The 26,743-nt window shown below is 55.1% G+C and overlaps 2 protein-coding genes across 7 annotated transcripts in view; one reads left to right on the top strand and one right to left on the bottom strand.

The window, feature by feature from the left end:
• Nucleotides 1-26,499, bottom strand: ATG4B (autophagy related 4B cysteine peptidase). 6 transcript variants are annotated; one of them, XM_057306345.1, is made up of 13 exons: nt 26,334-26,499; nt 16,044-16,145; nt 15,827-15,898; nt 13,883-13,981; nt 13,400-13,501; nt 12,707-12,779; nt 9,561-9,640; nt 5,565-5,758; nt 5,000-5,078; nt 4,577-4,722; nt 3,261-3,317; nt 2,730-2,823; nt 1-2,241 (listed from the first exon to the last, which is right to left on the bottom strand). In XM_057306345.1, exons 1-13 carry the CDS (start codon nt 26,482-26,484, stop codon nt 2,213-2,215), a joined length of 1,278 nt encoding a protein of 425 aa, XP_057162328.1. In that variant the 5' UTR covers nt 26,485-26,499; the 3' UTR covers nt 1-2,212. The 6 variants fall into 6 exon arrangements, with proteins under 6 accessions (XP_057162328.1, XP_048070132.1, XP_057162325.1 ...); XM_048214175.2 differs by having other exon boundaries at nt 1-1,691; XM_048214176.2 differs by having other exon boundaries at nt 1,189-2,630.
• THAP4 (THAP domain containing 4) overlaps nt 26,500-26,743 on the top strand; it is a 40,075-nt gene continuing 39,831 nt past the window's right edge. Inside the window, exon 1 of the mRNA XM_048214173.2 lies at nt 26,500-26,707. Within this exon, the coding sequence (XP_048070130.1) occupies nt 26,700-26,707 (8 nt within the window). The 5' untranslated portion in view covers nt 26,500-26,699. The remainder of the gene's footprint in view (nt 26,708-26,743) is intronic.

Below are 26,743 nucleotides of genomic sequence, written 5' to 3'. Positions count from 1 at the left end.
TGTTTTCTACTGAAACTGTTAGTATTTGCCATTAAGAATTGCAAACTACACTACGAAGAATGAACAATATTCTCTTCGGTAAGCCTTTTTCAGAACACATGAAACAAAGCTCCCCGTGGGTCAGGCCGCCGCCCACACGTATGGTCGTACCAGCAGCAGGGGCCGCCCCAACACCCCCCGGCCCCCAGCCCACGGCGCGGCAGCACAGTGTTCATTCAGAGAAACGCAGTGCTGGAGGAGTGGAGACCAGCCAGCCTTCCCTGCTCCCCCAACTCTACCTCATGGACGGGGCGCAGGAAACACAGAAGAAAAAAAGAAAATCACTTAGTGGGCAACACGTGGGCCGGCAGGACGTGAAGCGTGCTCCAGCCCTGCCCGCCCGCACAAGCAAGGACTCGGAGGTGGCTGTGTGTGGAGGCGCTCTGGGAAAGGCCGTCACCTCCACCCAAGCCCCCCAGAGCCCTTTTACACTTCCGGTGGGACAGAAGCCAGTCTTCCAAGACGAACGGCAAACCCGAGTAGGAGTGGTGCAGTTTGAGCCCAGAGTACGCGGGCGAAAGGCCGCAGGTGCTGACATTAGTGCTGAGAAGGGTCCGGCAACGTCTCCAACTGGTACAGAGGGATGGGGCGCCGGGCCCGCACCGTAAAGCTGTGGGCTTTACCCTCTGGCCCCAAACCATCTTAAAGCCTTGGTGACTGGGAGGAAGGCCCTGGATGGCAGCATGCCGCGCTCCCCACACCACCCGCCAGGTCTGAGGGCCACAGGGCAGCCCCTCCCCTCACCCGACCTGTACCTGGACCCAAGGGAAGCTGGCGTGACAAGCAAGCAGCAGCACACGGGGCGTCTTGAATGCCGGGACCCGCAAAGGAGGCATGAGAAAGGCGCATCCCACCCAGGCTTGACCTGCAGCTCCGGGAGAGCAGGCATGTCCCTGTCCTAGCAAGTCACACACATGGTGACATCTTTGGATTTCCACCACGCCCCACCACTTTACTACTTTGCTCCCCAAAGCAAGGAGAACCCTTGCCAGAATTCTTCCAACCTGATCTCCCACTGAGGTAGCCCTTGATAAGCAGGCCAGGCAGAGGCCGCCGCGGGCAGGGGCCAGGCTGAGTCCGCACACGCCCGCCCTGCAGGTCTTCCGAGAAGACTGACTTGGGACACGCCCACAGAAATTCATGTCCTTGTAACTTCAAAGAGGACTTTAATTCCAAAGCAAACCCAGAACTGAGCGCCCAGGAGGAAGCAGGGCAGAGGCGACACGCGAATGCAGGGCTGGCAGTGTCGCAGGGAGAGCTCTCGGAAGTGTGAAAGGCTCTGCTCTCAAGAGCTCCTGACCCGGCGGCTGCCTGGGGCCTTCCTGCGGGCCGCCCCTCATTTGTGCCTGGTAGCCCCACGAGCCCTCCGGGCCTGCGCAGTCCCAGGGCTCGCAGGAAGGCCTCCAGGACAGGGCAGTCCTCCGTCTGCGGGCAGAGGCGCATGGGGCAGGGGCGTTCAGCGGACGGGCAGGCTGGATGGATGAAATGCGGCGGTGCCGCGCGCCCCGAGACAGGGCCGGGCTTGCGAAGGTGCCCCCAGGAAGGGCCAGTGGAAACCGTCCCCCAACTCCAGGATTTTCAAAGAGACAAGATTTCAAAGTCTTCATCTTCTGAATCGAAGAATCTTTCCAGTCGCTCTACGTCAGAAGAGTCTAGAAGAAACAAGACCACACCCCATCAGATGCCCTGCGCGGGGTACCCGGGCTGTGGGGATGGAGAGACCGCGCCTGTGCGTGCACCACCCACCACGCCCTGTATCTGGCCCGCTCGCCCTTGCTGCAGCAGGAGGCAAGGGGACACCAGGACTGCCCGCTGAGGCATCGGCCTCCTGCGCTGTGGGTCTCAGCAGGCCCGGAGCTTCAACTGGCGAGGGGAGGGCAGGAAAGAGAATCCCACAGGCGCGTCTGAAAAGAGAACACGCTTCTTGGCGGAACACAGAGGGAAGGGGCAGGGGCTAGGAGGGCAGGGTTTCCCGTCCCATGAGGGGGTGGCACCCCCTGTACCGTCTGGGGACTGATGGGACATCTGTCCCGAGTCTCCAATGCGGCACCCTGACTCCCTTCTGGTTTCTGACAGTGGGCTCAGTCACCATCCTCCATGATCTTCTCGGAGGGACAGGGACACAGGCCCCATCAGCGTCACAGAGACAGATGGCTGCATGAACTGGATGTGCTCACGGCCTTCCCGCTGAGTCCCGGGTCTCTGTGTGCCACAAGTGATTCACTTCAGGGAAACTGAGGGCCTGAGTGAGGGAGAAGGCCCTGGCCTAAAGCCACTGAGCAGCAGGACCCAGAGCCCACCTGTGGCCTGGCTCCCGGGCCGGACCTCGCAGAGACACTGGGCTGCCTCGGAGAGCCTAGCATGTGCTGGCTCGCAGGGACCCAGGGGGCCGCGTGAGGAGCACACCCAGCTCCACGCTCGGGGGCCAGGTTACCGCCGTGAGGTGAAGGACAAGGCAGCAGACTGTGCTGTTGCCAGCTCGGGGCCCAGACAGGCTGCTCGGCGGCACCCCGGTCCCACACATACACCACCAAGGAGTCACATCCTGGGCTCATACAAATCTTAAAAGTCAAAAGCAACTGGAACAGAACCTGGGAGAAGCAAAGAGGACAGAACATCGCACAGACCACACCACACCCGGAACAGCCGTGTCCCCACCTGAGACAGGGCCCTGTGGCGTCCAGACTCACCTAAGGACAGGTTTAGGACGTCAGGGCAGGCCAGGTGGGAAGGCTGCTGCTCCACCAGCTCGAACATGGGCAGGGCACCTCCGAGCAGCGACAGCTGTCAGCAGACACAGCTGTTAGACACAGCAGTGGGGGTACAGCCTCGCGCCCCCGCCCAGAGATCAGCACTGCCAGCAGGGGAGACCGTGGATGAGGACGGGGAGGCAGTCTCCAGAGGAAAGGCTCTCGGCCCTCTGCTGAGTCTGCCACCATCAGGTCTCTCCGGTCGCTCCCACGGAGGGCGGCAAACCACAGCCCTGGGGGCGAACTCCACTTGCTGCCTCCCCTCGTGGCCACAGCACTGACAAACCTGAGACCCCCCCACCAAGGCTCACGAGCAAGGTCTGTGCCCACGTCCTCTACACACAACGAGGTCGATGCCACAAGCTGCACTGCGAGCCCTGCGCCAGGTGCCGAGGGAGGTGGGACCCCAAACTGGAGACCCCGAGACAGCCTTCCCCCAGCCCGGCCTGCGCACGGGGACCTGCCACCCACCTGTCTGACCTGTTGGCACCAGTCATCAAAGTCGTCCTCAGTCTTACAGAAGAACCCCTGGAACAGAAGTGACCGTGAGCAGCATGTGGCGAGGCACACAAGGGGGCGTGAACAGGCCACGGCTCTGCCCTCCTCCGGGGGCTCAGGCCACGGCTCGGCCCTCCACCCTCTGCCCTGACGGCCAGGCCACGGAAGCCATGTGTAGTTTAATGGCCTGGCCAGTGGCACACGCCACCAGGACCCACAGCACGTGGCACAACTCAAAAAGTGGGCCTTCCGCCCACCGGCACCTAGATGCGGGGAGCCCTGAGTCCCGCAAAGAGTCGGTGGCGATGGCACACTCCTAGAGCCATCGCACACAAAGCTCCAACGCCTGAGACATGGTACTAGAACTCCAAGGGCCGCCAGAACTACAGGTACGATCATGGAAACAGGCGCCCTGTCATACTCCGAAGACCGTCCACACCGCCCTGGGCTCTGGCGAAAGGACACAGGCAACATTCTGCTGGAAGACGGGAAGCTGGTTTCTCCTGAGGAGCCCTCTTCCTATCAGGTAAGGACGGGTCACTCCTCCCCGCCCTGTGTCCACATGCCCGCTGCCAACCGCACTGCTCGTCCAGGTTGCTCCACGTCTACGCGAGCACCAGCCCCCGTCCGCTACGGAGACGCAGTTCCCGGCACAGCGTGTGTCGCGCCTGCTGGACGGGAACTCAACCCTCCAAGCTCCGGCCAGGCCCCACCACCCTCTGGCGTCTTCCCCGGCCGCCAGCCTCAGGACACAACACAAGACCCACAAACTATGCGTCCGGAGAAATCTGTTTCAGGACCGGGATCTGCCTTGTCGTCTGTGACTCGGTTAAGCACTTCCTGGGGGACACCATTCCTTCCAGGTGTTCCTGCCCCGTCCCCATCACATGCACTTTGAAAGCACATCGGTTTACGTGAACCACAGCCCAGAATTCCACCTTGTGATCAGAGCAAGGAAGCTCATTCTTAGGAATCATCTCCCACATACCTGACGTCAAAAAACTGAAAAGTCAAACCCAAATCCCCAAAAAGGTGGCACAGAGCAGGGACTGGAGTAGACTGCCACTATGTTAAAGGGCCCCGAGGAGCTAAGACATTACTAACCCTTCTGTGCCCTGTGCCCTCGAAACCATGTGAACGTGACATCTACTCCCAATACACTGAAAACACATCCTAGAAGTCGGAGACCTGGCCTTCCGTCCTAGAAGAGCAGGACTGAGCACAGACCGGCTCTGAACGCCGGCCCGCCAGCCCCACGTTCCGAGGAGGCAGGACAGGCGGGGACGCACCACAGCAATGGACGGGTCGAGCTCCCCGATGCTCATCCTGCTTGGCGGGTGCTGGCAGTGGAAGCTCTCGTCCGCGATGAAGCAGCTGTCGGTGAACTCCACCGCTGGCTGCGTCGTGTGGGGGTCTAGGTAGATGAGCTCTTCACCTGGGGAGACGACGGGGAAGTCAGCAGAAAGGCAGCAGACCGGGGTCCCACTCGGACGTGCCCCACGGACTCCGCGTGGCTGGATACGCCAGGTTGGGAGAGGCAGCAGGCAGAAGACAGGGTGGGAACCAGACTGCTGGGGAGAAGAGGGTACGTGGGAGGCCAGCACCCGCCAGGTGGGACACAGACCCCTCACGGGAGCACACTGCTTTTTAACTGGACACCCTGTCCCCCAGCTTCTGGCTGACTAGGGCGTGCCCGTAGAACCGCCACTCACCAACGTAGCCGATGAAGTAGTGGGCGCTGTTGGGCTTCCCCCCGATCACTCCCAGGGACTGCGGCATCATGAAGCAGCGCTGCGGAACGGAGCGGAGGCGGGGCGGCTGAGCGAGCCGTGGAGCGGCCCCCAAGCCACCCGACCGCAGGGCCCCACGGGGTGACGGGGGAAGGACAGTGGGAAGACGTGGTCCCAAAGAACTTAATTAGGAAGTAACCTGCGGTTGCGTCCAGGAAAGCTCCATGTAAGCGGTGGGGCTGCGGAAGGTGCAAGTGAGGGGCAGTGGGAGGAGGCGCGGGGACGGGTGAGAGGGGCCCAGGTGCAGGGCAGACAGGTCGGGGGCGGGTGCACCGAGGCTGAGTGCTGCCGGGGACCGGAGGCAGGAGGAGCAGAGACTGCAGGGTGAGCACGGGGGCCAGCGGGAGAGGCAGTCGGGACTGCCCAGGTGGAGGCCAGGAGTCCACAGGGGGGATCAGAGGGCACAAGGGGCAGACATGGCGGCAACAGCAGGGTTTTAACGTGAAGCAGTATCTCAATTCCCCTGCTGGTCGGCGAGAAGACCCACCTTCAGTGTTTCCACGTAGGCCTCGTTGATGTCCGTGAGCCCCAGGCGCAGGGGGATGAGAAGCACCAGGGGTCTCCAGGGTGCCGGCCTATTGGTGACCTCAGCTCCAGCAGGGAAGCCGTTACAGTGCCGGCTGGAATCCGCGGAAAGCGAGGTGGCCCCCGCACACGGAAGGCTGCCCCTGCACAACCTTCCTGAAAAACAGATGTGCTTTCAAGGGCTGAACAGAAGCCGACAGAAGTTTACCCAAAAGCAGCAAGTACATCGTTACTAAGTCACAGGAAACAAGTATAAAAAAGTCAAGAGCTTAACAAAACCTGAACCTGGAAAATAAGTCTAAGATTAATCCTGCTGTCCACAGACGAAAAAAAAAGAACCATTTTCTACACGTGTTCAATTTAAAATTGCTGTCACGAAATAAAGTCTCAAGCAAAACAAAGCAACCACCACCGTGCATCCCAGGCAAGCAACGACAGCGCCATGGATGGCGGCACGCCGCATGGCCCCCCGGCAAGGATGCCATCAAGGAACAGCCTTGCTCCTCCCTCGTAAACATGGAGACAACTTATTTCTTCTGAGCGCACTGCTAATCCTTCCGTCAGTGTGTGACCAAGGGGGCTGGTGGTAGGGACAGCAACACTCCAGGGGCCCCAGTCCAGCAGGCACCCAGGCCGTGGTTTCTGAACACCGTTCCCTACTAAACGGAACCAGGGCTCCTCGGAGAAACCGCTGATCCCAGGCCTGGGGCAGAGAAAGGACAAGATGGGCCGGCCACCTTGCCAGCTGGTAAACCTGGAGGGAAGGGTGGTTCCAGAAGCCACCATTCCAGGAAAAATCCTTGACACAAATTCAGCATCAGCCCTGGGATCCCCACGCATCACAGAGAAGCAGAGACACGGCCCGAGCAGGGGACCTGAGGAAGCGTCACTGATGGGCAGTAGCCTCCGCTGTGGTGCTGAGGACAGCCCGGAGGTCCTGTTCTCAGCCGAGATGTTTCCCCAATCTAATCCTGACGAAGCAAATACATAGAGTGGGGGGCACTGTACCAAACGGGCCTGGGTTCTTCAAAATGTCAGTGCTATGAAAACCAAGAAAATAAACCCAGAGGGAGAACTTTCCAAATCAGAGAAGACTGCACAGCTGTTGTAACCACACACAACACAAGACCCTCGACCACAGGCCAGAGCAGACCAGGGAGGGCCAGGGTGGTCAAGCAGCAGGAAAGCAGGATGCAGGAGGGAGACGGATGGCTGCATGAACACAGGACTGGAATTTTTCAAAATGCACAGTTGGAGAATGAAAGAATGGGAATGGGAGGGACTCCTTGCTGACTATACCTTCATCACTAGCACTGACCCTCACATCGGCTCAAGAAATCACGGAAGCAGGGCCCATTATGGCGGCACGTGGGGGACTCACTGAGGCTGCATGCAGCCCATGACATGGCAAATGTCTGGGCACCCACGGGTCACTCGGTCATGCTCCCTTCACATTCCCACCACGTGTAAGCTCTCTGTGAGCCCACCCGTGACGATGGCTGCACACCGCCTGCCGCCTCCTCAGCACGCTGCCCCGGCCCCACCAGCACCTGCTGCGGCAGGAGGACAAGATGGTTGGGCCAGCGGGACCGCCTCTCTTCAACGGCAGCTACCGCTACCTTCATCCCGACGCTTCCAAGTGTCTGTCTCTGCAGCTGGAAGTGTCACTAAGAACATGCATATCTGAAGGACACCCGGTTAAAAACTGGGAGGTGTTCAGCTGTGAAAACGCAGGCTCCGGCACAGGGACGCTGTCCTCCTGTTCCTTTGCGGTCACCTGTCCTCGCCTCCTGGAGGTTCCAACCACAGTCTCCTCTGCCTTCTTTCTGCTGCCAGGGTCTTGGCCCCGCATGCTTTCCGTGGCGGACCTTTGTGCGCACTGCCATGCCGTCGTCTTCCATCTGTAACAACTCCTCCCCCCAGTGTCTGCTGCGCTCATGAAGCTCTAAATCCATCCGGGCCAAGCCCTGGCGGAGGCTGCTCTGGGGGTCCTGGCTGGCCCCCCAAGGAGGGCGGGCACATTCCACCAGCAAGGCTCCCCCCGCCCAGCACCCTACCCTGAAATGGACAGGGAAGGCGGAAAGCCAGCACTTCCGCTAGGGAGCAGCTCTGGAGACCGGGACAGCCCTGGCTTGGCCGGTATTAGTTCTCCACCACTTGCTTTGGTGAACCGGAGCTTTCTCTCCCACACCTGCAACATCGGGCAGCCGTGACTACAAAAGTGGCTGCTCGCCTGCCTTGGATGAGGCCTGAGGCGTCCCCCCCAACCCCCCGGAGGCTCCTAAAGCCAAAAGCAGTTAGCACAGCCATTCAGAATCCCCTCCATCTACCACTCACCTCACTAAACTGTGCACAGGACCCCGGGCAGGGTTTTTGGTCCCAGCGTCCTTGCTGGTTGTGTACTGATGCTATTCTTCCTAAGTTGTCCCCGTGACGAGACGATCACTTCTGACTCAGGAGGGGAGGAATCCAGGGCCCTGACCACGGCTGGGCAGCCACACACACCCCACCTGGGAGCCTGTTAAATTTGCAGGCCCAGGCTCTCCCCAGAACAGACCCATATCCTCCTCAGACAAGCCCCAAGTCTGCACCTTATCTCCAGCAGCGCTGCTACGGATGACCTGAGACCCCGAGAGCCAGGGGCCAGCATCCAGCCGAGTTTCCTCCAGACACCCCCAGCACCTCCCCCCGGCCCCCCCCCCCAGGAATGCAGGCTCTGGGAAGGAGCCTGTCCCTCACTCCTTCCTGGCACTGCACCAGTGAGCCAGCCTCTGAGGGCAGGCTGGGCAGGTGACTGGGTCGGCCCTGCGGTCGGTGGTGTCACCAACACTGGAGGAAAAGAGAAACGGACGTGTACTGGGAGATGAGCAGCCAGACAACAGAACACTGTAACGTCCCCGACAGAAGATGACACTCTGACAACGTGCAAGGGCTACTCTGAAGGACAAACACTGGATGGAACAGCATCTCCACGTCAGTAGAAACGGTTTCCAAGTGGTTTTGCTCCCCCCGTTCTCTGCATGTTTCCAGTTTCCCACGTTTCACAGAAATTTCAAGAAATAAAACGTGAGAAGGCAGAAGGGAAAAACACCCCTCCTGGAGTTCGAGTCCCTGGTTTGTCAGCTCTTAGGGGGACAGAGTCAGAGGGCATGGAGGAGGGAGGCCCATGGCTGGCTCCCCCAACTCTCCGCAGACATGGTCCCCAAGCTGAAGGGAAGGGCCGGGCAGCAGCGGGGAGCAAGCCCGCCGTGTGCTCCGTGCCTGCAGTCAGGACACGAGGCCTCCCTCCAACTATAAGTCAACCCCCACATGAGCACGCTCAAAGGGCTCTTTCTTAGGTAAATTTCAAAGCAAGGCAGCAGCAAATATGTGGAGCTTCTGTAAAACTGGAGCAGAGGCAGCTCGGGCACATTCTTTGGGGAAAAAGTGTTCCTAAGTGAAAAACTAAGACATTAAATTGAGTTTTGTCAGCTTGGTTGTATAACAGGATATGAACTGCACAAATTCAAAACTCACTCACTAGAGGGCATTTACCAAACCAAGCCATCGTTGTCCTCCCGGACTAAAACTTCAGCATGCCTGGACTCCTTCAGGTTTCCACTGGATCCTTCCAGAAAGAGGAATGGAGCTATGCTCCCCTTTCCTGTTACCCCTCGGCTAGAGATGGTGCAGCTGAAAACTGCTCTTGGCTTTTTTGGGGAGCACGATGCCCGTGAGGGGCTGAGGCAGCACTCCTGAACAAGTTCTTGCAATGAAGACACAAAGCCAGTCGGGGTAGGACGTAGCACAGCTCTGCAGAGAGTCCCTTCCCCTTAGCCTGCTGTACACTGGACTAGAACGAGGGATCCCCTGGCCCGTGTACGGGGCACCGACCTGCACGCCAGCCGAGGCCCCTCCGTGGGCCAGGGAGCTGCTCCGAGTCCCACCAGCTACAACCCCTGCACTCTTGTTCACTTACTGATGTCCTCCATCACCACCGTGTTGTCCATCGCTATGTGGACTGCCAAGGCGCTCCAGGTGTCGAAGACAGCCAGCTTCCTGACAGAAAGGGGGAGGACACACCAATAACCCTTCACATTTTAAAGACGTTTCACTTCCGTGGGGCAAGCGAGGGAAGAGCGGCAAATGCTCCAGCAGTTTTTGCAGATGAGAGAGATCACAGCTGAGACAGGGCCACCGACGGGAATAAAGCCGAGGCTGCGGCCTGCTTCTTCCCACCGTGGCCCAGGACTCCTCCCATTACCCCTAGCTGCCATGTGTGGACAGGGTCCCTGCACAGGAGCCCCGCCCACAGGGCGTTCTTTCCTGGGAAAGGGAGGACAAACCCCGTCTCAGATACACCACAGGTCCCGCAAACTCAGGCAGGCCCAGCACCCCACCCCCTGGCACCTTCACACTCTGCTCCACCTCACCCCAAAAGTGAGGGACTGACAAGCAGTTCGAGTTCCCACAGAGAAATCCGTGGTTTAACAACAGCAATCGGCCGCGGGAAAGAACCCCGGTCAAAGACTCAAGCCTCTGAAAGACAAGTGAACTAAAACCAAAGGTCTAACGGGAGAACCTGGTCCATCTGGGGACACAGGTAGAGGGCGTGAGGCATCAGGCCAACCACACAAAGCCCCTTCCCGTGGAAAGGCCAAAGTGGTGGCCTGGGGAGCACGTGCAACAGTCCGCTGGCTGCCTCTCTCTCTCACGCCTGCTGAAGGCCAGGTACAGGGCTGAAACCCACTGACACACAAGAGACAAAGCAGCCCCCCCAAGACACTAACATTCCAGACAAAAGGCAGGCAAAAAAGAGTTACTGTGGGTAGCGAGCACCATGAAGAACAACAGAGCAGTAGTCGGAGCGTGACCAGTGCAGGTGCATGAAGGCCTTGGTGCCGGGGGAGGGCGGGAGCAGGTGCAGAGGCCGTGGGGCCGGTGTGTGCGAAGAGCACGAGGTACAGTGTGCCTGGGAGTGAGCGCAGGGCCGGAAAGGGAGGCAGAGCCGTGCCTCCACCCGCAGCTTTCCCTGGAGTCAGCTGGGAAGCCTGAGGACGGTTCTAGCAGAGAAGGGGCAGATGGCCGAGATGTATTCTATGAAGATGATGCCTACTGGTATTTTATTTTATTTTATTTTATTTTATTTTATTTTATTTTATTTTATTTTATTTTATTTTATTTTTTAAGATTTATTGATTTAGGGGCACCTGGCTGGCTCAATCGGTTAAGCACCTGACTTTGGCTCAGCTCACAATCTCAGGTTCCTGGGATTGAGCCCCACATTGAGCTCCACACTCAGTGGGAAGTCTGCTTCTCCCTCTCCCTCCCCACCCCCCACCTGTACATGTTCTCTCTCTCAAATAAATAATCTTTAAAAAAAATTCATTGGTTTACTTCAGTGAGAGAAAGTGTGTGCACAGTGTGGCGGGGGGCGGGGGGAGGGATGCTAAATCCCACGACCCTGAGATCATGACCCGAGCCAAAGTCAAGAGCCGGACACTTAACTGACAGAGCCGCCCAGGTGTCCCATTCGTATCTTAAAAGAGACTCGAGATTTCAAAGAGAAAAGGAAGACCAACAAGGAGGCAGAAGATGGCACTTGGACAGGGGTGAGGACAGGGAGGCAATGAGCACTGGTTAGAGTCTGGATGCATCTGGATGGGATGTGCTGAGAAAAAGAATCTAGCACGACCCCAGTTTCTGGCCTGAGTTTCTGGAAGGACAGCACTGCCATTCCCTGTAGAAGGAACAGGCCGGGGATGGGGAGAAGGGTCAGCTCTGGATTTTGGCTGTTAGGCTGACACACCCCTCAGACACCTAAGGGTTGCTGCTGAGTAAGTATGTGCACCGAGTCTAGAGTCTGGGCACAAATCTGTCCAGGGGTGTGACTCTGGAAGCTGTGCCATGCAGACCACGGTTCACACTGGTGCTGGCAGAAAAGAGGCCAAAGGCCCAAGCCAGCCCCACAGTGCTCACTGGGGGGCAGGGAGGGCCTGCAATGGAGCCATCAACCCTCAACAGGGACCAGAGAGCATGACGTACGGTCCAGGGTTTCCAAGAGAGAACACCTGCATCAAGAGCCACCTGCTGGACGACTGAGTAAACTGAGGACCGAAACCTGGCATTGAGATGGGACTAGATGGACAGCAATCACAAAGGAAGTGCTTCAGAGCAGAATGGGGACAGCAAGAGCCCATAGGCAGGCCACGCCGGAAGACCCCACGTGCAGGCACGCACAGAGACCACATACACAGACCATGCAGCCATACCACACGCACGGACCACATAGACCATGCAGATGACTGATGCAGGCCACACACAGGCTACAAACATGGACTACATGTGCAGACCACACACAATGACCACACACTGACCATGCAGGGAGACTGACTGTGCAGAAAGACTCTGCTTCAAGGCGTGCGGGGCTGGACCCAGGGTTCGTAGGGGCAGTGGTAGGGGCTGAGTAAATGGGGGGGCTGGGTAAGGGGACAGAGAGACCGTGGGCAGGCTTGGGGCTCAGCTAGAAGGTAGATTTATGAGAGAAAGTAGCACCCTGGAGGGTCCCAAAGAACCTGCCAAGAGCAGGCAGGTGGAGAGGGCAGCCCTTCACTGCAATAAGGAGAAGCGGGCTTGGGGACAAAGGAGGAGGGGGGTGGGTTCAGACACCCGAGCGAGGAGCCTGGGAGACAAGGAGCAGGCGGCAGGTGCACGGGTCAGGATGTGAAGGGAAAGCTGCAGCTGCAGACACAGGGTCAAGGCGGGGATAAGTGGGCTCAGCACAGAGGCAGAGGCCCACAGCACCCACACAGCACTGTCACTCCAGACCAGTTTCAACCTCCCGGACCATCAGAAAAGCATCCGAGGATGGGTCCACGTGACAGACACACACAGAGGCCCCATCCAGTGGGCACCATCTGGGTGAGGACACTCCTTTATCGGGAAACATAAATTCCACACCAGAGAGCAACGGGTACGGCCACCTCTGAGGACTCTCAGGAGGGCCGTGAGGGGAAGACTAAGACCCTTCATCTCCTTCGGCAACAAAGACTCAAGAGAGCTGGAACCCACAGGTCATGCTCACACTAGCCCGAGGAAATAGGAGGGATGGGGCTTGGCACATACTTGAGCACCTGGGCAACGGTGTTGGGCCCGTACCACTGGCCAATGGACTTGCCCTCGCCAACTCCCATTTGTGCTGCAGGAAACAGATGAGATTAGTGATGTGAGTGCCCCCTCGCCCCCCCCCCCCCCAGAAGAGGCTTGTCCTGGCAGCAGAACGTGGTGGTGGGAACACTCCACAGGAAGCCTGGACAGGCGCACCCACCCCTGCCTCCAGCAGGAGCCCCTGACAGACCCCAGGGCGCTTCCTCCAAGAGGGACAGAGGCCGCCTCAAGATTAGTCCCTCACTACGAGCCAGGATCCCAGCCCTTCAATAAGGACCAGGATGGCGGAAATTAAACGACTCAAAGCTATACCTTTACTTCCTTCCGTAAGTGAGAATGAGACGGTCAAAACAAAGAAGCATTTAGACTTAGTGATGGGCGCAGAGAGGAACGACCCCTGGAGATGGTGGCGTCCCACCTGCGCAGCTGCCGCAACGAGCAGCCCGCACACCACCGCATCCCCACAGCCCCCGCGACACGGCAAGGCCCCAGGTCTGAGTGGCCCAGCCCACAACAGCAGCCCGCGGTGGCTACGGGCCAGAGGGACCAACAGCCTCACGCCTCACACCCCCGACACCGAGGAAGCACTCAGGGGACCCAATGACAGCCTGCTCTAAGCAGCGGGGACTGGTGCACTCGGCAATCTCCCACCTATCTGGTGAATGGAGTAGTAACTGTCCTTTCTGTCGATGAACGCATTGAGGACACTGAAGTAGCTATCCGGCTGCCTCTTCCGCTGTGTCCACCTCCAATCTATCGGAGAGATGCAGAAGTTCAGTTTTACCAAAAGAGGAAAAAGAAGGCTTCACGTTTATACAACACTCAAGCCACAGATGAAACCCTTTTTGAATCTTTCTAAAGTTAAAAGCCACATTCTCCAGGATTCTAAATGCATATATGCTGACCCATCAAAAGAAATCCATACAAAACAGAAAATGGTTTCAGTGATATAAAGTTAATTTCTAAAAGACAAACGTTCATCAGTATTCTTTAAAATCACTTTTTTAAATCAACGAAAACCAGTGGGTCACCACTCAAGAAAACCCTGAATCCTAGTCTGTGTGCTTTGGGTAACCTAACCCCATAGCCTATTTGCTTCCTAAGAATGCTGCCGTCCCTGGTGTCGTGACTTACCTCGGCCTAAGTGGCGACACACCAGGGCCTGGGCGAAGATCATCTGTCCGCACCGCAGCATGCAGCCCCAGCCTGTGTCCGAGGTGGGGCCGGTGCCCCCTGTCATGCGGACAAAGAGAGAGGCCTCGCCGTCAGATGGCTTAGCAGGTCAGGAGTCCACTGGCAGGAGGCCTTGGCCCTAGCACGCTTGGGTCAGCCCTACACCATGTCAGCTCCATCTCAGGTGACAGGCCATTTAGAACCTGGTCATGCCAAGGGCACATCTGACACGTCCTGTCAACCCCTCGAAATGGGCAAAATACATGAACAAGTCAGTCACAGAAAATTAAGAATGTCTGAAAACATATGAAAAGACACTAAGTCTCATGAGTAATCTAAGAAACTCCAAGTCAGATACGGAGGACCTTTCTCCAAGCACCAGAAGAGCAAAGACGCAGTTGCTGGGAGAGTGGGCCTGGAATGCAGGAGGGCAGAAACATAACTCAGGGGCGGGTCAGCAACAACCCTCAGCACTTAAGGACACACGCCCTGGGGCCCATCCACGTCACGCCCACCACCAGGGCACAAAAGGATGCCGACACTGGGCACCACAGCGCTGCATGCACTCCGAGACAGGCCCCAGCATGACAGGAGACACCCCGACATCCTAAGTACCCGCAAGGCGAGAGGCACGAGGCAGCAGAGGAGCCGAGATGCCAGGGCCGGCGCAGTGAGCTGCAGTCCCAGGTGCCTCCACCATTTCTCTGCAGCGTCACCTCGGAGCCTCGGCAGCCCCTCCCACACACATGGGTGGACAAAGCACCGAGGGGCAGAGTGGGAGGGGTGGGGGACAGACGAAGCACAGCGCTCGGGACGTGCGACAACTCCCCTACAAACTAGTCACCTCTCCGTGGCTAGGGAAGGGAAGACCATGCTGGCCCTTAGCGGCAGGCACCTTCTTCCTCGATGACTTTACCAAACAATACAAGGCTCCTCTTAGCCCATCCCCGCTCTGTGAGTCCAGACCTGCAGGACAGTGGCGTCCCCCCCCAGCACTGCACAGCACACCTCCACTGCCAGGTGCTTCCCCCACATCTCCAGGATGGAGCAGAGCCCTTGTGGCAGGAACAACATCCCGGAGCACAGCGGACAAATCCCATCATTCAGTGGCCTCCCTACCCTGCAGTGTTCCTGAGTGTCAAGCTCACGGCTGTCCCGCATCCACCTCACTTCCAGAGAACACAGACAACTGCATCTTGGGGAGGTGCCTGATGGAGACCGGCCACCCAGGGGGGGCCGCAGCCCCCTGCTGCCGACCCTCTGGTCTCAGGTTCGCCAACTTGCAGAGCCAAGGCCAAGAGCTGGGTCCCCTCCTCTGTCCACCTCCAGGGTCACGACGATGAAGAGCCACTTTGAATGGGACGTACATTAGTGCAATGTGAAGACATGGCACATCTACCTTGCCTTTCAGCTCTCCCCACGACTAAGTGTGGGACACGGCAGAAACGGTGATGGACACGGAGCAGCGGCCTCCAAACATCTGGGCCTACAGTCAGAAGCATGCTGTGACAACCGTGACCCAGGACAGCCTTCTGATGTACAAACCAAAGCCTCCTGAAGCCATATGCTGCCTCACTGGGGAAACACACGACTTCACACTCCATTCTGCTCTACGCTTTTAAATGATGCTTTTGACTCATTATCCTGATTTTTAGGTCCCAGTAAGAAACCAGGACCAGCAGTTGGAAAATCCCTGCCCTCGGGAGAGTCAGGAGCTCTGGGTTTGGACCCTAACTCCTCCACACCGGGGGCGAGACCTCAGCCGGCTTACATCACTAGGGTTGCCGTGAGGTCTGAGATGAAGTGACAAGGACCCGCATACCAAAGTCCACACTATACACCCAAGTTTTCCTCCTTATAAAGCCCGTATCTACTATCACATGTTGTAACTGATAGCGTACTTACCAATGGCTGGGAAGTTTTTCCTGTATGTAAACCAAAGTCTGGATGCCACATCGGACAAGATCTCATCCTTTTCTAGGGATTGTTTAAAAGAAGAAAACACACACAGCCTTAACTTCGCAGACCATATATTACAGGGAATTAAAAGATAACTATTATTACCACCACGTGCTTTCTGTAGACTGAGCCCTGAGAGCGCAGCAGGCGACACGGCGAGTACCTGTGAAAATGCTGTATTTTCTACCCAGTATCCACACAGGCTCTGAGGTCTCCGGGAAATCTTCAAATTCAGCAAATCGAAGAGTGTCGTAGGTCAGAGTAGCTATTGAAACCAAACACACATTGATCCCGCTTTTATAATTTCATAAAACAATACGAGAAATCATTTCTTGCGTTTCCGAGGACAAAGCTGTGTGTAATTCTGCGTCTCGGCAGGGCTGGGACAACCACCAAAGGAGCAACCGCAAGCCACGGGGCTGGGGCTCCTGAGCCTCGCCGAGGCCGACATGCCGCCGAGACCGACGGCGCCAGGCCAGGGCAGGCGAGTACCCACTTTGGGGCTGGTTTTAGACTTCACGCTACAGGACAAGAGTAATCCTTGCATCTCAGTGTGAGGGGCGGCCGCACAGTGAAGAGAAGGTGGACAGTGTCCCCCAGGAGCAGGTGTCCGGAGGCCGAGGGGAGGGCAGGTACTTCAGGGGCAAGAAACACAAGGTCGGGGACGATGACAACCAGCTGTGGAGGGGCAGGTACTATGCGGGGGTGGGTGGGACACAAACCCCCAGAAATAGATCCTTCTGCAAAGTCCATGAGGCTCCTGCAGCTGTTCTCACTTCAAGATGCTCCTAGAAGAGCACGGCCACCAGCTCCCACCACCTAAGAAGGTCGCTGTGCGTGGAGCTAACAGGACCCAAGCGCCATCTTATTCTGTGTTGCTTCCATTAAGAAACTAGAGAGGCCCAGTGTCCCTCTCTGTCCTTGGAAGCCAGCTGAGGAAACCTTCTGTACACGGTTCCCAGACTCAGCAGAGCACAGACCAACACCCGTGAGGCGAGAGGTGCAGTGTATCCCGGGTCCCCCAACCCTTCAGCTGCTCCTCACAGAACCTAAACACACAGTTCTCATCTGCTGCCTCTCAAGCCTCAATGGTACCTAGTCACTTGTACCCTTTACCTGCAACTGCCCAGATAACTTTGGAAAATCAGTCATGATAGTTTCTCCCACATCTGAATTTATTTTTTTAACAACAGCCCCACCTTTTGGTAACAATGACATATTAAATTTTTTAAAAACCCGAAAACTACAAAAATATTATTTAAAAAATCATCTGCAGCTTCACACCCAGCAAGGAATCTCCTTCCAGAAGCCTCCGCATAGATCAATAAAGGAAACCATACCACACCCGTGATTTCCTCATCTCTCCTCTCAACGATGATAGTCCGTCCACACAGACATAGAGCTCCAGCAAATGTCTCACAGCACCCCGTGGCACCGACGTCCAGGCCATCGGTAACTCCCACACCCCATCTAGGTGCTCCTGACGCACCCCGCGTGATCATCCCTGCGTGCCCTCCAGTGCTGTGCACAATCCCTTGGGGATGCTGGGGGTACAGTGCGGGCTCTAGCACCTGGCAGTGGAGGTTCAAATCCTAGCTGGAGCACTCCCACGTTGGAGGTGCTTTGGGCCCCTTGATCCCTCAGTGTAGAAATTTCCTTATTCATAAAATGGGGGAAAACATAACAGGATGCCCTCACAGGGCAGCTGCAAAGCGTCCATGAAACCCTCCCCACGAGGCACGCACACAAGCTGGCAGACAGAAGGGCACCAAGGTCAGCCGGTGTCATTAATATCGAGGACGCAGAAATGCAGGCTCAGAGGCATGCAATTTTACTACACCAAAAAGGCTACACTGGGTGCACAGCTAATTCCCAGGCCCAGGGTTGGGAAAGCAATGCTCCATGAACAAAGAAACCCACAGCAACCAAAGACCCCGCGTTTGATACTTCAAGAATTCCCCGGCTGTCAGGAACCCATACCCAGCTCTGCCTTTTTTTTTTCACCTGAAACCTGACAGCATCAGGGCGGTCCGGTTGCTTCCAGAACAAGCTGTGCTGCCCAGGGCGCCTGAGCATGATGGCGGCGCTGGGGGCCCTCACTCGCTGGGCTTCCTGCAGGGGCTCTGCTCCAGGTGTCTGACTTGACTGCTTCCACGCCAACCAAGCTGCTCTATGTATAGGAACAACCACAGTCCAAGTTTATCTCCCCCTACTTTTTTACGTAAGATTACTTGTTTCTGCACGTGATTATCAACTCTACGTTGGAGTGAATTCAACTTCCATCTTCTCGGGGAGCTGCAAACATCATGGTGTTTCTGTTCTTCTCTACTGTCAGGACCCCTGGACTTTAACTGATACATAGATTCAAACCCAAACATTTATTTATTTTTATTTTTATTTTTTTTGCATTTTTTTTTAATGATTTTTTATTATACTATGTTAGTCACCATACAGTACATCCCCGGTTTCCGATGTAAGGCTCGATGATTCATTAGTTGCGTATTACACCCAGTGCACCATGCAATACGTGCCCTCCTTACTACTCATCACCGGTCTACCCCATTCCCCCACCCCCCTCCCCTCTGAGGCCCTCAGTTTGTTTCTCATACTCCATAGTCTCTCATGTTTCATTCCCCCTTCTGTTTACCCCCCCTTTCTTTATCCCTTTCTTCCCCTACTGATCATCCTAGTTCTTATGTTCCATAGATGAGAGAAATCATATGATAGTTGTCTTTCTCTGCTTATTTCACTTAGCATTATCTCCTCCAGTGCCGTCCATGTTGCAGCAAATGTTGAGAACTCGTTCTTTCTGATGGCTGAGTAATATTCCATTGTATATATGGACCACAACTTCTTAAGCCAGTCATCTGTTGAAGGGCATCTCGGCTCCTTCCACGATTTAGCTATTGTGGACAATGCTGCTATGAACATTGGGGTGCATATGGCCCTTCTCTTCACTACGTCTGTATCTTTGGGGTAAATACCCAGTAGTGCAATGGCTGGATCATAGGGTAGCTCAATTTTTAACTTTTTAAGGGACCTCCACACTGTTTTCCAGAGTGGCTGTACCAACTTGCATTCCCACCAGCAATGTAGGAGGGATCCCCTTTCTCCACATCCTCTCCAACAATTGTTGTTTCTTGCCTTGTCTATTTTTGCCATTCTAACTGGCGTAAGGTGGTATCTCAGTGTGGTTTTGATTTGAATTTCCTTCATGGCTAATGATTTTGAACATTTTTTCATATGTCTGTTAGCCATTTGTATGTCTTCATTGGAAAAGTGTCTGTTCATATCTTCTGCCCATTTTTTGATTTGTTTATTTGTTTCTCGTGTATTGAGTTTGAGAAGTTCTTTGTAGATCTTGGATACCAGTCCTTTATCTGTAGTGTCATTTGCAAATATATTCTCCCATTCCGTGGGCTGCCTCTTAGTTTTTCTGACTGTTTCCTTGGCTGTGCAGAAACTTTTAATCTTGATGAAGTCCCATAAATTCATTTTATCTTTTGTTTCTCTTGCCTTTGGAGATGTATCATGAAAAAGTTTGCTTTGGCCGATGTCGTAGAGGTTGCTGCCTATGTTCTCCTCTAGAATTTTGATGGATTCCTGTCTCACATCGAGGTCTTTCATCCATTTGGAGTTTATTTTTGTGTATGGTGTGAGATAGTGGTCAAGTTTCATTCTTTTGCATGTAGCTGTACAATTTTCCCAGCACCATTTATTGAAGAGACTGTCTTTTTCCCACCGGATGTTTTTTCCTGCTTTATCAAATATTAGTTGCCCAAAGAGCCGAGGGTCCATTTCTGGGTTCTCTATTCTGTTCCATTGGTCTGTGTGTCTGTTTTCGTGCCAGTACCATGCTGTCTTTGTGATCACAGCTTTGTAGTACAGCTCGAAATCCGGCATTGTGATGCCCCCAGCTTTGTTTTTCTTTTTCTTTTTTTTTTTTTTAAGATTTTATTTATTTATTTGACAGAGATAGAGACAGCCAGCGAGAGAGGGAACACAAGCAGGGGGAGTGGGAGAGGAAGAAGCAGGCTCATAGCGGAGGAGCCTGATGTGGGGCTCGATCCCATAACGCTGGGATCACGCCCTGAGCCGAAGGCAGACGCTTAACCGCTGTGCCACCCAGGCGCCCCTGTTTTTCCTTTTCAACAGTCCCTTGGAGATTCGCAAACCCAAACATTTATGTTCAAGGAAAAAGGGTGTAAACAAGTCGTCTGACACTAAGTGCCAGCACTGCAGAATCTTAGCCCTCCTCCTGCCCTACTGATGCTCAGGACCCTTCGAAGGCCACAGCTGTGAACTAACGATGCAGACTTTGATAACGATCCCGGAGGGCTACAGAGTGTTGTGGGCGAGCATCTCGCGTGCGCCCTGTGCCAGAGGGGCGCGGCAATTGCCAAAGGATCACAGCCCTGTATCAGAGCCGGGATACCTTTGAAGTTGAGAGGTTTTTCATCACTGAGGTGGCAAAATGCAAAACAGGCGTACTTCTTAGGTTTACTAGCAAACTTTATGGGCAACCAAGCCAACTTCAGAGGGAAAGGGATAAGAGAATGTCCTATTACGTTAACACTTGATCACCAAATTTCCTACGACGGCTAACCAAATTACGGATTGTGTGGCCTCAGACTCTTCAGTGCGTCCGCCAAAACCAAGCAAGGAGACAGACACACCTGACGGGAACGAACCAGCAGGAAGCGACCCCACGCCTGCCAGCGGAGCAGGAGCCTCAAAGCGAGAGTGCGCACTTATCATCTGCGGGCTCCCTAGGAGCGCGTCCACGCCCGCGTCCCCCACGCCCCTCATGTCACTGCTCCTCCTGCCTCTGCCCCTCCAGCTGACTGCGCATGCGAGCCGCTCCCCCTGGATCCCGCTCCTGTTGGGTACAGGTCACACGCGCCTCTGAACTGGCTGCAGACACAGTTCCCCCACAGCACGGCAGCTTCCTCAGACAGAGATGGTGTTCCCATCGGTCCTGGGGGACGCTGCGCACGGAGTGTGTCCGGCACGCCTACTGAATACAGTCCCTGCTGTGGGCAGCCCGAAGTCTGACCCTCACTTGGTGGTAACCTTACTGGGCCTCAGTTTTCTTACTGGGAAGATGGGAACAGCTGTGTTTCCCTCCGGGACAGTGTGAGGAAACGTGACAAGCTTTGCCCCACGCTGGGCAACAGTAAGCACGTTTCGGGGTGGGTCCCCTGGGCATCACTGGAACGGGTAAGTTGGTGCTGCCACATTCTGGAACAGGTGCAGCACCCAGTGCGACACACGCAGGAAACTCCCCCGAATACGTGATCTACCTCACTAAAGCTGCATCTAAGCAACAAGCTTCCGTCACAGGACCGGGTGTAGAGAGCAGAAGCCAGCCATCCGAGACACTTCACAGGCTACTTCGATGTCCGCAGGCTGCCGCCCTGGAAATGGGCACACACAGTCCCACGGACCCGTAGCACTTCTTTTTTTTTTTTTTTTTTAAGATTTTATTTGCTTATTTGACAGAGAGCCAGCCAGCGAGAGAGGGAACACAAGCAGGGGGAGTGGGAGAGGAAGAAGCAGGCTCCCAGCGGAGGAGCCTGATGTGGGGCTCGATTCCAGAATGCTGGGATCACGCCCTGAGCCGAAGGCAGACGCTTAACGACTGCGCCACCCAGGCGCCCCCCTTAGCACTTCTGACCAGGGAAGCAAGTGAAGGACTTCTTGTCCCTGTACAGCCAGCACAAAGTACCGACTGGCCGTCAGGGGCTCTGCAGCAGAGCACACTGACACCTGGAATGAACGCCACAGCCTGGGCGCCCTCACGGCTCCCTTGGACGGAGGCGCTGTTCACTCAGCACAGGCTGCCTGCACTAGACCACCAAGCTCCTGGACCTTCTAGACCTTACTCTCTGATGGAGAAAGATGTTTTTCTAAATACCATTCACTCCTGACGTTCAATTTTCTCCTCTCTACGAAGTTGTTTTTGGAGACAGCCCACTTGTGAGCTGTAGGGTGCACGTCCCTGGCCCCCTGCCATGAGGTAGGACACAAGGGCGGGCTCTACCCCATGGGGCGGGCAAGCAAGGCCCGTGCCAGGTTCCAGCGATGCGTGCAGCACCCAGCAATGGTTTCCAGCACCTCCCCATCCTCCTTTTCATATTATTTTAAGCCTCACTATCTACAGGATGAAACTAAATCTCCCTTGCCCCCTAAAAAACACTTTTTAAGATTTTATTTATTTATTTGACAGAGAGAGAGAGACAGCCAGCGAGAGAGGGAACACAAGCAGGGGGAGTGGGAGAGGAAGAAGCAGGCTCCCAGCCGAGGAGCCCGATGAGGGGCTTGATCCCAGGACCCTGGGATCATGCCCTGAGCCAAAGGCAGACACTTAACGACTGAGCCACCCAGGTGCCCCAAAGAAACACCACTTTTATCATCAGTATTAATTTAGTCAAAACACATATTAATACTTCCATAGAACAAAAAACATTATAGAATGCCAATTCAGAAAACAGTTCAACAGAAAAACTAGTACTTTTCTATTTTAAAACTAAAGTTCACAATCAGTAATGTCCACACAAATCGGCCAATACGGAGGAGGCTGAGACTGACCTACAACTCTGTAAAAACTGACCAGCTTTCACGGGGGCTTGAGGCCAGCGGCCTCTGCATCCTTCCCAGAGAGCTCTGCCCCAAATTAATTAGGCCTCAGAATAATTTTATCATCAGCACAGGTGATATTGTATCATATATGAAGCAGTTCACACACCTCCTGAGTGAAAAGGGGTCAAATCTTGAAAAGAATGCCAGTCTCCAGACTCCCAGGAAATGGTTTTAACTTCCACTAAGAGGACAAGCAGGACAAGCAAGACTGTCAGGTGTCAACCACCATAAGAACGAGGCTCTTTCAGAGGCACTCTCCCTCATTTGGTCACCTGGGTCCCAGACACTTGATTTCCCACATTTTCCTCCGCGATGTCTCTGACCACACCCAGAAGGGGAAGCAGAAAGCCCTTTAACAGTATGGTAATTCCATTAGAAACAAATGTTTTAATATTATTAATCTGGTAGAAAAATAGGGAATTGTGCACAACGAAGGTAACCAATTTGTCTCCACCCAGTACCAATCACACTGTAATCTAACCAGGGAGAACCACAAAAACACGCACCACTACATTTCTTTTAGAGCTTACTGTAAAGCATCACTTTTCAAAGATATTTTCCCCAAACACCTACAGCTTCTGAGAGATTATGCTTTATAAAACAAATCAGAAGAAGGGTTTTCCCTTTCCTTTAGAACATGTTTACGCTTAGGGGCACCTGGGTGGCTCAGCCAGTGAAGTGTCTGCCTTCGGCTCAGGTCATGATCCCAGGGTCCTGGGATTGAACCCCGCATCGGCTCCTTGCTCAGTGGGGTGTCTGCTTTCCCTCTCTCTGCCGCTCCCCCTGCTTGTGTGCGCACTCTCTCTCTCCTCTCCCTCTGTCAAGTAAATAAATAAAATCTTAAAAAAAAAAAAAAGTTTATGTTTAGAGTAACAGGTTTTCAAGTAGTTACTTTTAAAAATCCTAAACAGTTTTCATGAAGACGTTGCCAGTTCAGCTCTGAATGAAAAGGAACAGAAAGGAAAAGCACCCAGAATGTCAGCTACACCAGAAAACCAGAAAATACTGCACTCATAAGCACACTGGACAGAACACCACACTGAGTCCCAGCGCCCCGAAGGGGTCAGCAGCCCCTTCTCACCACTGACACTTTACACACTAACAGACTCTCCAAACTGAAGTTCTTATAGTGCAGGAACATGTAAGTTACCATTAATTCAAGTTCTGCTTCCTCGATTACAAACCACATGCCAAACACAACTGAAACCCTGGAGACACAAGCTCGAGATACGGGCTCTGTCCTCAAGGGACGGACAGCACAGCCATTTAACTGCGGGCACCCACGGGCTCCTTGAGCGCGGAGTGTTTTCACACACAGTGCTGGAGGCTTGGTGGAGAACACAACCAGCCTGTAGTCTAGGTGCCACCTTCTGGACCTCTCCACGTCAGCCAGCAGCCCTGGGTGCCCCTCCCAGGCCCCTTCTCTTTCCTCCTCCTCTCAGACCCTCAGTGACTCATCCAAAGCAGCTTTCTACACACTTTGACCTCGAGTCCAGGCCCACGTTCTCAGATCCACGCCCATGGACCCAAAGCCTCCCTGAACATCACAACAAAGATGTCTAACAACAGTCAGCACGTACAAAACCAAGAGTTCCCCCACCAAGCAAGACCCCCAAAGCCTTCCCCACCAGAGGTTCTCAATTCAGGCCATAAACCTCAGCAACATCTTCGACGCCTCCCACCACCCCATCACTTCCAGTCTGCACACAGTCCTGATGTCTCAACCCTCAAACACATCCAGTCAACCTCCTCTCTCCACTCTGAGCTAAGCTTCCACGGCCTCGCTCTTGGCTTACTGCGACAGCCTCTTAGCTGGTCTCCCTGTTTCTGCCCTGGCCCCTCTGCAGAACATGTAGTATGTTCTGGACAGCGCAGCCAGAGTGAGTCTGCTAAACATACGTCCAGTCACAGCACTCCTCTACTCAAAACCTCTCAAAGACTCACCAACTCATTTAGAATCAATAAACGCCCCAGTCCTCACTATGACCCAACCAGACCCCATGACTGGGCCAAATTTGTCTCTCTGCCTTTAGCTCCTACTTCCCTCACCACCACCTGTGGCATCCTGGCCACACTGGCCCACTTGCCCTTCCTCCTGCACTGCTTTTGGGTCTTGGTCAAAACTTACCTCTGTCTGCAGTGAGATTTTTCCTGGCCATCCTGGCTATAATTCCAACTCCCTCTTGCTTGGCCCACATCACTCTCCCACATGAGCCACATGGTTTTTGTCTATTTTGTTCACTTCTGTAGCCCCAGGGTCTAGAACAATGCCCAACACAAACCTCTCATTCAATAACAAATGTAGTTTATTGAATGGATCACTATAAAACCAACTAGGAACTGCGTAAGACTTGGTCAAGGAAGGCAGACTCTGTAAGGAGTTCAGGGATCAGAGAAGGCTGCACCATTAATCACCCCTCAAAAGATGTACAGCATCGTGTCAGAAAAAAACTTTCCGCCACAGCCTCCAAGTACATATATATTTTTATCAGCATCAGCAGTGGCCTTCAAATGCAAACACTTTTTTCTACTTCGAAATACTCTTCAACTTTAACGTGATGATTTTCATGTTTAAGGTAACATGACCACCACTGAACTGTGTTTTCCACCTTACCCAAGTCTCTCCTACGAAAAGTCTAAAGTATCTGAGCAGTGATAACTTCAAAGAAAGTGGATAAATAGTTCTATTCCTTTCTCCACCCCATTTCTCCAGCAAAACACTCTCTGTGGTTTCTCTTTTTTAAACAAACTTCACAAAAAATAATCTGGTTAGCATGCTTCTTTGGGAGTCGGGACTACTGTTTGCTCCAGCCAGATGCAACAAGTCACTGAAATACTGGCCACACACGTCTGCATTCCAGTTTCCAAACTGAGATTTCGGTAAATTTAAGTTGCCGCTGCCAGGAGAAGAAAGACAAAGCAAACAAAGCCATCCAGGATGACAGGTGGAATTAAACCAGGTGGCGGTGGGGGAGGAGGAGGCGCTTGACGGCAAATCACTCCCTACAAGGAATGAAAGGACTAAAACTGCCCTGGGATGAGAGAGCCCATGTCAGAACACTTTAAAGGCTACTGAACAAAGACCCAAAACACTTTGCCAACAAAAATTAAGGAACTGTCCCCTCTGGAACAGAAGCATGATAAGACAGGCCTGAACGCCACATATGCACATATTCCCACGTGTACACGGACACCCATGTACACATACTCCGTCCCGCCCGCCATATACTTTGCATCAGGACCCCAGAAAGTTAAGATATGACAAGATGAATTCAGTTTCTCTCTTCAACTACGAAAAGGAAGCTTGGATGATCTGGTCACTGAATTAAAAAATTTAAAAAAAAAAGTGCGTGCGCTGTGAGTGCTGGGAGCATGTTTCTCGCCTCCAGCCTCCCTATGTAACTTCCTAAGAGTTAGAGAGCTTCCATCCTTAATGCTTGGGGCGTGGGGTGGCAGGCACAGTATTCTCCGGCCGCCGGTTCCGGAGCCAGCTCCACCCGGCGCCCGTCCCGCCCGTCTCGGATACCACGCTGCCCCTGGTCGTCCGCGCCGGCCTTGGGCCTGTCGGTGGGAGCCCGGGCGAGGCGGGCCGGACTGAAAAAGCGCCGAGACACGCAAACAGCCGCCTGTCAGACCCGCGCCGGCCTTCCCACAGACGCCGTCCCCGCCCCGCTCGGCGCCAGGGCCTGCTCCCCCCACCCCCGCGGCCCCGCGCCGATCCCGCACCCACGCCGCGCTGGGCGAGACCCCCGCTGCCGAGGGGCCAGGAGGGCGTCGCCCGCGGGATGCCCCGCGCCCGCTCGGCCCTTACCTGCGTCCATCTTCCCTCTCCGGCCGCCGACTGAGAGCGGCGTCGCTCCGACGGTTCCGCAGCGCGACGCGACGGGCCGCTGCCGGGGCCAATCCAGGCCTAGCGGGCGCGGGCGGGGCCGGAAGTGCAGGAGGAAGTGCACGTCCGCCATCTTGGCGTACGGCGGGGCCCAACGCCGAGGGCTGGGCCCGCGCGCTCGGCTCCCTGGCGGCCGGCATCGTTCGCTCGGGGGACCCCGACAGCGACCCGTGGGGGTAGCGGAAGCAGATGCGGGCGGGCGGCGGGGCCCCGGGGAGGGCGCGTTAACCCGACGTGCGCCCGGGCCGCCGGCGCGGCCATCTTGCCGTACGGACGGCCCGGAGCGCCATGCCACGGTACGGGACAGCCGGCCTGGGGCGCCCCCGCCCACC

The sequence above is a fragment of the Ursus arctos genome, unplaced genomic scaffold (genome assembly GCF_023065955.2).
Source record: "Ursus arctos isolate Adak ecotype North America unplaced genomic scaffold, UrsArc2.0 scaffold_1, whole genome shotgun sequence".
NCBI lineage: Eukaryota > Metazoa > Chordata > Mammalia > Carnivora > Ursidae > Ursus > Ursus arctos.
Note: the sequence above shows the minus strand (reverse complement) of the source record. Positions and strands in the feature narration are given on the sequence as shown.

What these genes read in the sequence shown, in the direction of transcription:
- ATG4B (XM_057306342.1), bottom strand. Translation starts at nt 26,484, where the DNA reads ATGGCGGACGTGCACTTCCTCCTGCACTTCCGGCCCCGCCCGCGCCCG. An exon ending in GAGAGGGAAGATGGACGCAG is followed by an intron (nt 16,146 to 26,333) that starts GTAAGGGCCGAG and finishes TGGTTTCAATAG; the next exon opens with CTACTCTGACCTACGACACT. An exon ending in CTACTTCATCGGCTACGTTG is followed by an intron (nt 4,723 to 4,999) that starts GTGAGTGGCGGT and finishes TCGTCTCCCCAG; the next exon opens with GTGAAGAGCTCATCTACCTA.